Source organism: Culex quinquefasciatus, chromosome 2, assembly GCF_015732765.1.
Source record: "Culex quinquefasciatus strain JHB chromosome 2, VPISU_Cqui_1.0_pri_paternal, whole genome shotgun sequence".
NCBI lineage: Eukaryota > Metazoa > Arthropoda > Insecta > Diptera > Culicidae > Culex > Culex quinquefasciatus.
The window spans coordinates 34770847-34786340 of NC_051862.1; the positions used below are offsets into that span (position 1 = coordinate 34770847).

At 44.6% G+C, this 15494-nt stretch overlaps 6 protein-coding genes across 6 annotated transcripts in view; 2 read left to right on the plus strand and 4 right to left on the minus strand.

Annotated features, from left to right (window-relative positions):
* LOC6034196 (protein charlatan) overlaps positions 1-15494 on the minus strand; it is a 110863-nt gene that overhangs the window by 80446 nt on the left and 14923 nt on the right. The window lies entirely within an intron of this gene.
* LOC119766828 (zinc metalloproteinase nas-14-like) lies at positions 313-1414 on the plus strand. Its single transcript, XM_038252877.1, has 4 exons — positions 313-407; positions 465-657; positions 721-1157; positions 1216-1414. The coding sequence occupies exons 1-4, from the start codon at positions 402-404 to the stop codon at positions 1297-1299; spliced, it is 720 nt and encodes a 239-aa protein (XP_038108805.1). The 5' UTR covers positions 313-401; the 3' UTR covers positions 1300-1414.
* On the minus strand, positions 2794-3817 carry LOC6034203 (zinc metalloproteinase nas-14). Its single transcript, XM_038252876.1, has 4 exons — positions 3725-3817; positions 3506-3667; positions 3006-3445; positions 2794-2947 (listed from the first exon to the last, which is right to left on the minus strand). The coding sequence occupies exons 1-4, from the start codon at positions 3789-3791 to the stop codon at positions 2858-2860; spliced, it is 759 nt and encodes a 252-aa protein (XP_038108804.1). The 5' UTR covers positions 3792-3817; the 3' UTR covers positions 2794-2857.
* LOC6034204 (trypsin-3) lies at positions 4147-5034 on the minus strand. Its single transcript, XM_001844506.2, has 3 exons — positions 4814-5034; positions 4506-4752; positions 4147-4443 (listed from the first exon to the last, which is right to left on the minus strand). The coding sequence occupies exons 1-3, from the start codon at positions 5032-5034 to the stop codon at positions 4147-4149; spliced, it is 765 nt and encodes a 254-aa protein (XP_001844558.2).
* On the minus strand, positions 5287-6325 carry LOC6034206 (seminal metalloprotease 1). Its single transcript, XM_001844507.2, has 3 exons — positions 6163-6325; positions 5470-6104; positions 5287-5409 (listed from the first exon to the last, which is right to left on the minus strand). Exons 1-3 carry the CDS (start codon positions 6263-6265, stop codon positions 5317-5319), a joined length of 831 nt encoding a protein of 276 aa, XP_001844559.1. The 5' UTR covers positions 6266-6325; the 3' UTR covers positions 5287-5316.
* Positions 6602-7657, plus strand: LOC6034207 (blastula protease 10). The gene is made up of 3 exons (XM_001844508.2): positions 6602-6712; positions 6772-6963; positions 7020-7657. Exons 1-3 carry the CDS (start codon positions 6613-6615, stop codon positions 7562-7564), a joined length of 837 nt encoding a protein of 278 aa, XP_001844560.2. The 5' UTR covers positions 6602-6612; the 3' UTR covers positions 7565-7657.

The following is a 15494-nucleotide window of genomic DNA, read 5'->3' on the forward strand; positions in this document are numbered from 1 at the left end:
CGGTTGTTGAAATCTACACGAGTAGAAAAAAGTCTGAATTCGAAGAAACGAAGAGAATCTGGCACTTTTCTGAGAATGTGATGATGTATGGAACAATGGCAAAAATTGAAGGTGAAACTAATTTTTCTCAGAATCTGTTAAACAGTGAATTTAATATTTTTCATCAAACGTTCCTGTTGTCTCATAATTTTATACGCTACATTGCGCTGCGTTAGTGTGCATCGCAAATTTTTATTTCCTCGAGTAAATATTTTCTCTGCGATTTAGTGTTATCACCCGCAATCCACCACATTCTGGCCATAAAACCAAACAGCCAAAATTACGAAATAAACATCGACTTCACGCCTAGGACTTAGCTAGTATCTGTTCTTGGCTTGCAAGGAGCGATTCAACAGCGCAAAATGAAGGTACGTTTTGGTGTTTGAGCTTGAAGTAGATTTTTCTAACATTTTTTGTTGTTTCAGACTTTCCTGATCCTGGTCTTTTGGGCCACATTGACCAACGGCGTCATATATCACCCTTACGAGGAGATTGGTCGACTCGAGCAGGGAGACTTGTTGGTCAAAACTATTGTCGACGATAGTAAAGGAACTGTTCGTACCAACGTAGTCTTTTGGAGTGAAAGCACAGTTCCGTATGTCCTCGGCACGGGATTGAGTAAGTTCTTTTCGTCCGCATTTTATACCTTTGTTATTCGAATCTGAATTCCCGCAATTTCAGCAACCAACCAGAAATTTTCCGTCCGTTTTGCCATGGATGCGATCGAGCACGTCAGTTGTGTTCGATTCGTACCTAGGGCCATCACGGATTCCAACTACGTGAGCATTACGATGGAACAGTCCGGTTGTTGGGCGGCGCTGGGAATGCACGGAGGTCGTCAGCAGATCAACCTGGACCCGCGCGGCTGCATGGACACCGGAAGTATTCTGCACCAGCTGATGCACACGTTGGGTTTCACCCACCCGTCGAACCGAGCCGACCGGGATCTGTACGTGGAGGTGAACACGGATAACGTTAAGGAGTGGGAGCAGAAGAACATGGCAAAGTCCGCAGTTGGCGAAATCGACGACTTTGGAATGACGTACGATTACGAAAGTATCATGCACAGAAGTGAGCTGGCGTTCACCGTCAACGGAAAACCGACCATTTTGCCACTGGTATGACACGTTTACATTTTGAGTAATTTTTCAATTTTTATACAAGTATCTTTTCCAGCATGCCAATATTGAACTGGGACAGCGAGACAGGTTAAGTCACATGGACATCAAAAAGCTAAACAAGATGTATCCGTGTGTGTAACTGAGAAATGGCAATACAAGTTAGATTGACCGGTTGCTGCGTATTAAAAAAAACATCGTTGCACAATACTGCTTTACTTTACAAAGAATAAATTATACTGCATCTCACTCTCAAATTGTTCGTTATATCTCGCAATTCGCAATTTTCCCTATCTTTTGCACTAGGTTCCCAAAGAACACACACTGCCCTTGCACCTTATCAAAACGAAATGGTGAATAATAAACAGAAGAATCAGTGAAGAAGTGAGAATCAAAACAATACCGTCTACAGTCACAAATTACTTCCCTTTCACACATTTACGCACCCCTTCCGTTTAGCCGTCTCGACTCTGACCCTCGCTCAATGGTTTACGAGCCGTTTCAACAGGCCACCAACTAGGTTACATCTGTCATCATGATGACGAAATCAAGCCAACGTGGAGGTAAGAAAATAGGAACCTTGCAAGGTACCAGAGCCAAACTGTTTTGACCAAGGTGATCTAACAACACCACGGATGCAGTTGGGCTCGCCTGGGCGTCAACGGAAGAGGTATTATCACGGGTATTATCCATCTTATCTTAACAGATATAACAAATTGTTCGTTATATCTGTTAAGATATCTATTAATGGATTTGAAGATCTTATAAGTACATCGGAAGTGATTCATACTAAAGTATTATCGTCAGAATCTCAGAAACTGTGAAAACTGGTAACGTCGGCGTTGGTTGGGCTATCAAAAGATCTTTCCATGAGCAAAATTCTTGTCTAGAACCGACCCAAGCCAAACCGATTCATCTATCCATCGATATCGATCTATTTGCCGACGGGTGAAGCCTGCTTCAATGCTTTCCAGTCCTCGAGATCCTAACTGACTCGACACTTTCTTTCTTTGATTCCTATTGTCAATATTGACTGTTTTCATGGCTCGCATTGGAAGCGTTCGCAAAAATTTGGATTTTTAACCCCGTCCCTTACTCTCGTAACAAAATTTTAATACACATTAAACGCTGCGTAACACGTCTTACACGGCCTTCGACCTTCCATGGAATATCATGGAATTTGAACGCTTTGTTTGTGGTATCCAATTTCATGAAGGTTTGTTCACGATTTTGGGAACTATTTTTTCTCCGTGTCTTGTCGAAAAAACGAAATCGAACTGCATTCATATTGAAAAATATGTGAAAAACTTAATTAAAGCTTTTCGGTTGCAAAATTCTAAACAAAAAAATGATAATCTCATTTTAAAAAATAAGGAAATTCGTGTCAGACTTTTAACCAATTAACAGGAACAAAACGTCATATTCAATTGCTTCTTTTGTTTATATTTATATTGATTAATTACATTTTCTTTAGCATCTGGTCGGGTATATCAGTGAGTGGTATCAAATCTCGGTACATTTTAAATATCACCTAAGTGCTTTGGGTTTTATATGCAGATAGGATCATTTGAATAGTACACTTGGATTATAGATATAAAAATATATATTTTTTATAAAAATATTTTTTAGGGTATATTTTTGGTACATGAATAAAACATAGAGAGATTATAATATTTTACGCTGGGTAAGACATCCAAATTTCAACACCATCCACAAGGATACATTTTATTTAGTTTCATGATGTCCTTCACGCTCATCTTATCTCTTTGGCCAAACGATTGGGCACCGTGCTGTGATTGAAGAAAAAAAATATTATCGTTGTTTTATCGACTCAAAATCGCATCTTACCTTAACCCTGATGGTAACCGAACCATTTCTACCGAAGTGCGTCGTCCCAAAGTTCATGATGCTGTCCTCGTCGAACGGAACTCCAAAGTCCGGCATGGCCACCCCCGGGTAGATCGCCAAACCCTCATAATGTTCGGGCCGAACTTGGTCCCAATCGATATCCACGTGAAAATCACGATCCAGCGCGTTCGTAGCATGGCCAAAGCCCAAAACATGCAACAGCTGGTGCACGATGGTTCCCTCGGAGAAGCACTCGCCCGTTGCCAGATTCATCCGGTTGAGTCCCCGATTCCGTCCCAGCGTGGCCCAGCATCCTCCCGTTGGTTCACCGGATATGACTAGGTAGTCTACGACATCGTGCTGCTTGGGCACAAACCGAACCGAGCTGACCAGCTCTATTTGGGTCATGGCTTGGCGAACTTGCTGTCCATGGTAGTTTGCTGGAGAAATTTACGCTGTTCAATTTAAAACGATCCTGGGAATGATCGGGGAATACTTACTTAAATATTCCGAATCGAGCACGTACGGGACCACATTGTTGATCCATCTGTCCACTTCGGTGACCACGGGTTGTCTTCCGGTACGGATCGTGTCCAGCTGGCGCTGTTGCAGCAGCATGTCTCCTTCAAAGTTACCCGTGCGCGTTTCACATTCGTAATTATCTATTTGTAGCAGTTTATGTTAAATGTGTTCTTCGAGGTAAAAGTGATGAATCTTACATTTCTTAATCGGTTCAGCAAACGCCATCGAAACCATCAGACAAATTGCTAGAGGTTCAAGTAACATCTTGAAAGTAGACGTTTCTTGATACAGCTTTGGATGACTTGTGAGTGAAGACTTTACTAAGGATTCCGCATTTATAAGAAAATCTACTCAAGGCCCAAGATTCTCTTCTTCTCAGAAATTTTAAACCCATTCAACGGCAGTCCTCCATTGAAAACGATTCTTAGAACATGCAAACAATAACACAGTGTATATGGCTTATCTCAAAGTCTCGTGTTTCTTTTAAACTGACTACGAGTTAAAACGTAAGTGATAAGTCGGTCTTAATCTCAAGTTTAAATTTAATGTAATTCAAAAAGAAGTAAAAGAATTGTTCCATGATATCAACCATATTTATTCTGTCCGTTTAGTTCCAAAGCTATCCCATTTTCGATTCGACCCAAGTCTTGAGGGCCAACACATTAGCGTACACTCCCGGATAGTCCGGTGCGGCGCACTCATTACCCCAAGATACCACCCCAATCAGCACACCATCCGCGGCCAACGGACCACCGGAATCACCCTGGCAAGAATCACGACCTCCAACGCCCAGCAGGCCAGCGCAGAACATCCGGTCGGTTACGTCGTTGATTTCCGAGTATATTTCCTTGCACACCTTATGGTCCACGAGCGGAATCGAAACCGCCTGCAGCTTGTCCGTGATGGATCCCTCGTTCTGCGGGGATGTCAAACAAGTAAATACACCTGGACGTTACGAATATTCAGTGGAATACCTACCTGCAGAGCACCCCAACCGGACACGAGAGATTTCGTACCCGTTTTGTAGTATTTCTCCGAATCCGCAAGTTTGATTGGCTTGACAAGCGCTCCGAAATCGAGCTTCCTTTTCAGCTTCAGAATGCAGACATCGTAGTCGAAGGTACTGGGGTCATTATCGGGGTGGACGATGATCTCCGACACCTCAACGAACTGTCCGCCGTATCGATTGTTGGTCGACCCGGCGCGGATAAAGTACCGTGTGCTTCTGTAAAATGTATAATTTGAATGCTTAAACGAATCTTTTGAAACATCTCAACAGAACTCACAAAGTTACACAGTGCGCCGCTGTAAGGATGGTGTCCTCGTCCAGAATTGATCCACCACAGGTGTGAATCAGGTACGTTCCATACTGAACTATAACCGACACTTGATAGGGAACCGTGTTGATATTCATCGGCTTCCCGCCAATAATCCGGAAATCACTATCCACGTCCTGGGTAGTACCCAGGGCCAAACTGGCGATCACGAGCAGACCAACTCGAAGCATGGTGCACGGACTTCACTGGATATGGTAGTATTCCTAGCAGTTCCAGAGACGATCCCTCTTTTATACTGCGAAGATCGTCACTATCAGTAAGGTTAGACAAACTAGTATGTTTCACGGTCAACGCATCTTGGAGTTTGCCATGACGGTGACCTAATTACAGAGCATAATTCAGCACTATATGATCATGAACGATAAGACGTGAAAAAGGGTTCAGGGCGGTATTCCGAGGTAGGTAAAAGATAACGCTACTGCTTAAGCAAATTTTATTATGAAACGATAAACTCAGTTCTTCTCGAAACAATTGTACATTCTGTTGATTTTGAAAATGTCCTTTTCGCTCATTCCATCACGCTGTCCCATCTTTAAGTCAGTTTCCTAAAAGGAAGAGGGTAGCACATTAATACACTTATACCAACATCTACGAGCTAAACCCACCTTCAACGCCACAATCGTCTTTTGGCCGTTGATACTGAACGCCGTCGAACTGTAGTGCATCACGCTGCCATAGTCGTACTCCGCGCCAAAGTTGCTCACCCGATCCGGTCCGTACAGCAGGAAGTTGTTCTCCGACCCCGGTTGAATGTTATCCCATACGATCTCGACGTAATCATCCCTGTTGTACGTGCTCTGCATGTGTCGGAATCCGAGTCCATGGATCAGCTCGTGCACTATCGTTCCCAACCGGAAGCAACCCGAATCCAGCGGGTACGGTTGCAGCTTGAGGTTTTGAGCGCTTCCGATATGACCGACCGTTGCCGAACAACCAGAGCCGTCTCCGTGAATGCGAATGAACGCCGGATTATCTGGATCACGGGGCCGATACTTGATGCAGGTCACCGACTCAATAATTCGCATCGCCCGAAGGATGTACTCAACCTGGTCCTCGTTGAAGAACTCGTCATCGATTTCGTAGTACACAACGTTGTCCGGCCAGCGGTACTGTTCCTGAACCATTCCGTTTCGGCGCGTGATGTCCAAGTATTGCTCCTCGGTAAGAATCATATCGCCCTCGAACTGGCCACTCAACTCCTCGGCAAGCTCTCCCGGTTTCAAGTTCTTCAAACGTTCAACTGCAAGAATCTGAATTTAACAGACTATCATTGATAACTAGCTCTCAAAAAAACTTACTGTTCTCCAAACTATTCTCGTAGATCCTGTACTGAGGCGCTCCCATGCCGATTCCGGCAAGTAGAGACGCCACCAAGAACAACGTAACACCCAGTAAGTTCATTGCGCATCAGCTACCAGTACCCAATTAAAGTCACAATTAGGATTAACAAAGCAAGTAGCCAAGCTTTATAGCCCATTGATTGACAATCCAAATCTGATTTTGCCCCCTCATGCAGACATCAATGATAAGCGCTTGATTGTGGGAATCCAGTCGATAACGCTGACCAGTCTCTGATTATAAAGCTCTATATATATGATCAAAATAATCGGGGAAATTCTACGACAGACCCGACTTCGAACTGATTACCGATGACCGAATTATCTCCACACCAATTGTCTAATCAAGCAGATTAGCAAGTATCAGAGACTATAAAATGACCGGCGTCAATAACATTTTTGCAAAACAGTATGAAGACAGCTTTGGGGGTCATTTTGATTGCAGTTGCGGTGGTTTCGCTTCAAGGTAGTCCGCTGACTAAACGTCTCCAGCAAATTAGTCCCGAGAATCGTGAGTCCAACTGCTTAGGTACACCACGGACCAGTACTGACTTTGCTATCCCTCAACAGTTGAACGCTTGCGTCACCCGAAGCCCGATGAGCTAAAGGAGGAACTGAGTGGCCAGTTCGAGGGCGATATCGTGCTGACCGAAGAGCAGGACGATGCCATCCTGCAAAGTCACAAGCGAAACGGTCACGTAGATCTGGATTACCGATGGCCGAACAACGAAATCCCGTACGAGATTGCGGTGGAACATTTCTGTGAGTTGTTATTCGAGGTAATCCAGATACTTTGATACAACGTTTCTATCCCGCAGCTCCAGCGCACGTGGACTACATCGAGCGAGGTCTCCGGATTCTGGAGCAACGGTCGTGTCTTCGGTTTCGACCGCGTCGCGACGACAGCGAATCGTACATCCGCGTGATCGGAGACGACGCCGGCTGCTGGTCCCGGGTGGGATACGTGAACGAAGGCATGCAAGAGCTGCACCTGGATCCGGATCCGCTGGACACGGGATGCTTTCGCATTGAAACGATTGTGCACGAGTTTCTGCACTCGCTCGGATTCTACCACCAGCAGAGTGCTACCGATCGGGATGACTTTGTCGATGTGATACTGGACAACATCCAAGACGGGAAGCAGCACAACTTCAACGTCTATCCGGCGGACGTTGTGACGGACTTTGGCGTGCGATACGACTATGGCAGTGTGATGCACTACGGACCGATGTCTTTTAGCAAGAACGGATTGCCGACAATCGTGCCGAAGGATCCGAACGCGGTCATCGGACAGCGGCTCGGGATGAGTGAGCGTGACATCTCGAAGCTAAACTTGATGTATGGGTGCTTGAACAAAAATTAAAAGTCCAAAAGCTTCTTTCACAAACTCACTTACATTTCCATCATTTAAAAAAGCTACAATAAATTCGATTGTACATCTTCTTGATTTTCAAAATGTCCGTTTGACTTAAACCGTTGCATTGACCCATCACCTCATTTGTTTCCTTAAAATTGCACAAATATTTAACACAAGACCGTCATCCCAAACTGCTTCAAACTCACTCACAACATTGAAGAGCTAGAACCACAAATGTTACACAAATTACACAAAAGTTTCCCTTTTAGGGTCGATACGCACCTCCCAAGAACAGGGGTCAAGAAATGGCTTAACGAACAGCAGAACAAAGGAGAGGGAACGATTTCTTGGGGCCTTTTTCTTCACCCTCTCTGGCTTGCTTTCGCTGCCGCTGCTGCCCATTTGAAATTTTTCTTAACCAATTTGCTTCCGAAGAGCATACACCGCTTTAATATAACAATCGAACCAATAGTTTCTAATATATCACAGACTTTTTAGAAGACACTGAGAAAAACTAATTTTCAAAAAATCAAGCTTATCACAACAACTAGCAGTCCGACAAGGTAAAAAAAGTCAAATGGGTAATTCACTACCAACTCACACGAAATCGGGGAAGTGGCGATAACTAGTGATGATTATAAGCAAACCTCTTATGTTTATAAATCAATCATTTTTGTAATTGTCTGTTCTACAACTAAAACACTCTGAAAAATGATCCTTCTGGGTTTATTTAGATTCGAAAAGTACATTAAATTTCCCTTACAATGAAAAAATCCAAAAAAAAAATACAGTTGAGTACAGAAAATGGCAGAGTTATTAACTTATTAAAGGTTTTTTTTTTTTTTTTTTTTTCGATGGAAGATACGTTTTGCCTTCCTCACTGAGGTAAGGCTATAATCCTGCTCTAAAAATGAACTTCGTATAAAAACGTCGTAGACCCACCTTCATGTATACATATCGACTCAGAATCGAAAACTGAACAAATGTCTGTGTGTATGTGTGTGTGTATGTGTGTGTGTATGTGTGTGTGTATGTGTGTGTGTATGTGTATGTGTATGTGTATGTATGTATGTGACCAACAAACTAGCTCATGTTTCTCGGCACTGGCTGAACCGATTTGACCCGAACTTGTTGCATTCGACTTGGTTTAGGGTCCCATAGATCGAGTTTTATACAGATTGAAGTTTCGATAAGTAGTTCAAAAGTTATGTATAAAAATGTGTTTTCACATATATTTGGATCTCACTTAACTGTATGTAAACTATGTCCGGGTCCATCATCCGACCCATCGTTGGTTAGGTTATCAAAATACTTTTCCAACGAGTCTAAAGCATTGAAGATCTGGCAACCCTGTCTCGAGATATGGCCTCTTAAGTGATATTGATGTACTTTTTTGAAGCCGGATCTCACTTAAATGTATGTAAACTATGTCCGGATCCACCATCCGACCTATTGTTGGTTAGGTTATCAAAATACCTTTCCAACGAGTGCAAAACATTGAAGATCTGGCAACCCTGTCTCGAGATATGGCCACTTAAGTGATATTGTTGTACTTTTTTGAAGCCGGATCTCACTTAAATGTATGTAAACTATGTCCGGCTCCACTATCCGACCCAACGTTGGTTAGGTTATCAAAAGACCTTTCCAACGAGTCCAAAACATTGAAGATCTGGCAACCCTGTCTGGAGATATGGCCCCTTAAGTGATATTGATGTACTTTTTTGAAGCCGGATCTCACTTGGAAGTGCCCCGTGCCCCCGTCACAGTTGAGCCAAACCATTCACCATCATCAAACTATTTTTCCGGTTCAGCTGCACGTCCCGGCCCTGTGTTCGGTCACGGCAACGGGGCCTTCCAAGCTGCCACCTCAGGCAAGTACACTCATCCGTTAAGAACCTCACCGCGCCCTGATGCGTTGTTACTTTCTAGTAAGCTGCGAGCCGTCGACGAAGAAATGCTAGCAGTCACCGAGAGATGTGTCGCTGATGGGCCGGGACGCATGTACCGAGGCATTGAGGTTGAACCCCGCTTTCCCGTCACAGCCGTGCCCTTCACCACCAACACGCTTTCCTGTTTGAGTTCGAGCCAGCACAGTCGTCCCGGCCCTGTGAACGGGACCAGAAGCGGGGTCAGCCGCGCACTGCTTTCAGGCAAGTACATGTGGTTTCCCAGAACTATTCTGCCACCTGATGTTCCCGAGGTTTTCAGCCAACGCTACGTGCCCACTACCGAACCGCAACCACGACTTGCAAACAATTCAGCATTCTCCGTCCCGGAACAGGATTGTACATTTCAATGTGCACGTGCTGAAATAGCTGATCTGCCGGACCACGTGGATTTTCCCTGCTTCTCCGTCACAATTACGCCGTTCATCACTGCCAATCACCGCTCTGATGAATCAGATACGTCGGGACGCTCGCACCAAGGTAGTGAGGAATGCCCCCGCCCCCCGTACACAGTCGAGTCATCGCAACGTTCCAACCCGGGTGTTAGCACGAGCCATCAGAGTCGTCCCGACCCTGTGTACGGACACGGCAGCGGGGGCTTCCGACCTCCACCCACAGGCGAGTACAATCAAATTAACGACAGTTGTCCCGCACTGAATCATCAAAGTTTGCAGCAATCCAAAGGCACGCTGAGCTTTATTACCGTCTACTACCAAAATGCTGGTGGTATGCGTACCAAGACGAAGCAGTTTTTTCTCGCCCTGGCCAGCTGCGACTACGACGTCATTGCGCTGTCGGAAACATGGTTGCAGGATGACATCGTGGATGCGGAGTTGTCGTCAAACTACAACTTGTTTCGCCAGGACCGGAACGGATTGACGAGCGATCGCAGTAGGGGAGGCGGCGTGCTCATTGCAGTAAAGAAGGCGCATGATTTTACGTGCACACGTGTTCTTTCTGCGGGATACGAGCATCTCGAGCAGGTTGCGGTTCGGATTAAAGCCCGGAATCATACCGTCTACGTGTGCTGTATTTATATACGCCCAAACAGCCCTCCAGTCGTCTACACCTCACATGGGACCGCCGTTCAGGAGCTAGTTGATCTGTCATCTAATGATGACTCAATTATTGTAACCGGCGATTACAACTTACCGCATCTTGCATGGACCTTTGACGTGGACGTAAACGGTTTCATTCCGTTGAACGCATCTACGGAACAAGAGCTGGCGCTGACCGAAAATGTTGTTGCAACGGGACTCCTCCAAATCTGCTCGCTGGCTAATGTCAACGGAAGAATCCTCGACCTTGCGTTTGTCAACGATACGCTCTCAGTCGAACTGATCGAGCCGCCCAAACCGATCCTCAGAACGGATCGTCATCACAAGCCGTTCATTCTTCGGGTGGACTACCCCGATATCCCAGGCGTGGCAACGAGAATCGAGGACGCTGAGCCGGATTTCAGTCGCTGCGACTTTGACCGTGTCACCGAATCCCTCAGCAGCATTGACTGGGATGACATTCTGCAAGATCAGGACGCCAATACTTCGACTACGATCTTCTACGACGTCCTTTACGAAATCGTGCGACAGTTCGTTCCCTCAAAGCGTGTCTCACGCAACCGGACTGAGAAGCTTCCATGGTGGAATGCTGATCTGCGAAATCGTCGGAACATTCTGAGGAAAGCACGTAAAAGATTGTTCAAAGCCGGCACACCAGAAAATCAAACCGCTGTCGACCGTCTGGAAATCGAGTACGAATTGCTGCAAGACTCACTCTTTCGCGATTACTTGAATCGGGTGCAAGTGGACCTGAAAGACAACCCATCGTCATTCTGGAAATACGTGAGGAGCAGGAAACGTACCAGTGTCCTTCCAACAAGGATTTCGCTCAACGGTTCCACCACTGAGAATCCGGAGGACGCTGCAAACGTCTTTGCCGACTTCTTCAGTAGCGTGTACGAGGCGGATGCACCTTCTGCTTCGAACGATTATTTGAACGACCTTCCAACATATGATGTCGATTTTCCTCAACCAGAATTCTCACAAGCAGAAGTAAAATCCGCCCTGGACGCTGTCGATCCATCGAAAGGTGCCGGTCCTGACCGGCTCCCACCTTCCTTCATCAAACGGCTTTCTGAGCATTTAGCTAAACCAGTCAGCGTAATTTTCAACCGCTCTCTATCTGAAGGAACTTTTCCCGACGAATGGAAACTTGCAGCGATCACACCCATTCACAAAACCGGTAGTACTACGGCTGCTGAAAACTACAGGCCAATCTCCATCCTGTCCTGCCTGCCCAAAGTTTTCGAGGTGCTTATCCACGAGGGAATGTACTCTGCCGCCCAGGTAGTAATTTCCGAGTTCCAGCACGGTTTTGTCAAAAAACGGTCCACGGTATCCAACCTGATGGCGTACGTCAGCGCACTCAATGAAAACCTCGAAAAGTTCAAGCAAACTGACGCGATCTACTTCGACTTCGCCAAAGCGTTCGACAAGGTACCCCACACGCTTATTATCGCTAAGTTAGACCGGCTGGGGTTCCCAAGGTGGCTGACAGCATGGATCCGTTCGTACCTTTCGGGGCGGTTTGGTTACGTCCGTCTCGGTGGCGTCCAATCGAGGAATTTCCCGATTCCATCTGGAGTCCCCAAGGAAGCCATCTGGGACCGCTGATCTTCATTATCTTCGTCAACGACATCTGCCAAAGGTTGCAGTCTCAAAAACTGCTGTATGCTGATGACTTGAAGATCTTCCGTACCGTGGCGTCCACCATTGATTGCGTCGCTCTTCAACAGGACATTGACGCGATTCAGGAGTGGTGTAATCTCAACGGAATGAAGGTGAACCCCAGCAAATGTAAAAGCATCAGCTTCACCAGATCACCCGCTCCAATTCGGTACGAATACACCTTCGACCGCCACGAAATGGACCGAGTCTGCTCAATCAGGGATCTCGGTCTGCTGATCGATCGCAAGCTGAGCTTCTCGGAGCATGTCTCTTCCACAACAGCTAAGGCGTTCGCGTTGCTTGGATTTCTGCGTCGCAACACTGCTGAGTTCGAGAACATCAATGCCCTTAAAACGCTCTACATCACCATGATTCGAAGCATCTTGGAGTACGCTGTGCAGGTGTGGGCGCCGCACCACGCTAATCAACGTGATCGCTTGGAGAAAGTTCAGCGCCGTTTCACTCTTTATGCCCTTCGCCGTCTGCCTTGGAGGAACGGCGTTTGGCGGTCGAGCTACAGCGACAGATGCACCTTGCTCGAAATGGTGTCACTAGAAAAGCGGCGAACCTTCCTTCAACGGATGTTCGTCTTCGATGTTCTGACCGGTCGCATCGACTGCCCGCAACTCCGAGAAGAAATCACGGTGCATAGACCAACGCGGACGCTGAGGAACCAGCCCCTTCTGAGGATTCCCTTCCATCGTACTCTATATGGATACAACCGACCAATTGACCGCTGCTGCCGAATTTTCAACTCCGTATCTGACGAGTACGAGCCTAGCATGACCAGAGAACGTTTCAAACGAAAAATTCTAGCTCTTTGATGCGATGTGATATTTTTATGTTATTTGACTGTTTAATTCTATGTTAGTTTTTAAGATATTCAGTCTGTGCGACTCTGGTCGAAGACGGTGAACAATAAACAATAAACAAGTCTTTAATGTATGTAAACTATGTCCGGATCCATCATCCGACCTATTGTTGGTTAGGTTATCAAAAGACCTTTCCAACGTGTCCAAAACATTGAAGATCTGGCAACCCTGTCTCGAGATTTGGCTACTTAAGTGATATTGATGTACTTTTTTGAAGCCGGATCTCACTTAAATGTATGTAAACTATGTCCGGATCCACCATCCGACCTATTGTTGGTTAGGTTATCAAAATACCTTTCCAACGAGTCCAAAACATTGAAGATCTGGCAACCCTGTCTCGAGATATGGCCACTTAAGTGATATTGTTGTACTTTTTTGAAGCCGGATCTCACTTAAATGTATGTAAACTATGTCCGGCTCCACTATCCGACCCGACGTTGGTTAGGTTATCAAAAGACCTTTCCAACAAGTGCAAAACATTGAAGATCTGGCAACCCTGTCTCGAGATATGGCCACTTATGTGATATCGATGTACATTTTGGAAGACGGATCTAAAAAATAGATGAGACTTGTGTACAGCCACTGTTGTGAGGAAGGCTACAACCACATATGTGGATTAAGTTAGTTTTTTTCGGAATTATGAGTACACCATCAAATCGGGCTTGACAAAAAAATCCATCTCATCACCTTTTAAGACTGCATATCATTGAAAAACATGTCTTTTTTCGCATCTTCAAAAACTGAAGTGGTCGTCCCGCTCCTCCGTCACGAGCTATCAAAAAAACGGAACTCGGACTCGTGATCAGGGACAAAAGTTACCCCTTAGAACAAAGTTTCACGCAAATCGATGAGGGGTCGGGAAAACTGCTGTGATTTGGCGGAGAATGACGCAAATATTTTTGCGCCTAAGCCCTGGTATGCCAACATTAGGTGCACAATGAAAATATATGCGGTTTCCCTGATTGAAAAAAAATTAACGATTTTTTTTTATTTTTTTTTTCTAAAAATCTATTTTTTTATAAATTAATTACACTTAACCCCCGGTGGATGGTCACTTTTTCGTTTGACACTTTTAAGTGTGTACCCCATTGGTTTGACAAAGTCAAGCTAAAAAAGTGACGAACTGTCAATTTTTACACGGCACTCACGCACACTGTCAAAAAACGTTTGGTAGTGTGTGTGAGCTCCATGTAAAAGGGGTGTAAAACTGTTATAGCATTCAACTTAAAGTGATTAAATATCAAATAAAACCTAGGGGAAACATGCCCATCCTAATCAAACACCTATCTTCGTCATATGAAGAGTTTGATGCTCGATTAAAGCTCCAAAAATACTTTCTAGGCTACAAACTTACCAGCAACGGCACCGTGTAAAGTAAGCACACAAATTCATGCCAGTTTTTGGCCAAAAGATCAAATTTAATGCACTTTTGATAATAATTTCTATTTTGCGAGACCATTTCTCATAATTTTGCTTAATGAAAGTCGCCATCAATATCTTTTCACTTGCGCTAACGGTTTCAAAGCGCTTAAGATATAAAATTGCTTCCAACAACCGGCAACATGATCTTTTGCACATTAGTTAGTCACTCACTTGAAAAATAATCCCGAAACATGTGAATAATTAGCAAGCGCGAACAAAAAAAAACAAAAGCGCCAAGTTTTTTGACGTTTCAATTTTGACGACCCATTCCAATCGAAGGCTGAAGAAACCCGAGCGAAAAGCGAAGGCAAATAAAGAACAAAGGGTGGCCACCAACACCACCAGCAGCGCCTGTTGGAGTGAGTGCCAGTGATGCCAGAGTTTTCTCTATAAATGCTACTTTTCGTGAGTGTTCGCTTAAAATTTCAACAATTTTGGCAGCACTAAGCGGAGCGCTGAAAGAAAAAAGAACTAATCTGAAAAAAGGAAAATGGGCGTGGCCCAATGCACTCGACTGATTAGAATGAATTTGGGATTTTTTTTTTAAATGCTTCTGAAAGGAATAGCATAACTTTTGATAAAAGTGAAAATAAACAGAAATGTTCACAAAAAGTTGCTCTACTCGTTGGTCTACTTGGTTTTAGTAAAATTCAAGGAACACTCCAGATTATCCAGCATCATTCAAACACGACCGCTTATTAGGCTTAAAATGGGTATATTTCCCCTACAATTTTGCCCAAGACGCCAAATCGATCAGAAATTGTGTTCTCAAAATACATCTTTTAGAATATTCACATGCCCATTTTGTATGACCAGCCCGCAAAATTGTATGAAACCGTGTATGGAAAAACGAATTATGCTAAATGGTTTTTTTTGAACATAGGGAATGCATGGATAAAGTTTAATTCAAATTAAAAAAATACAAAATTGAAAACCTCAAAAAATAATATTTGTATATGAAAACATGAAA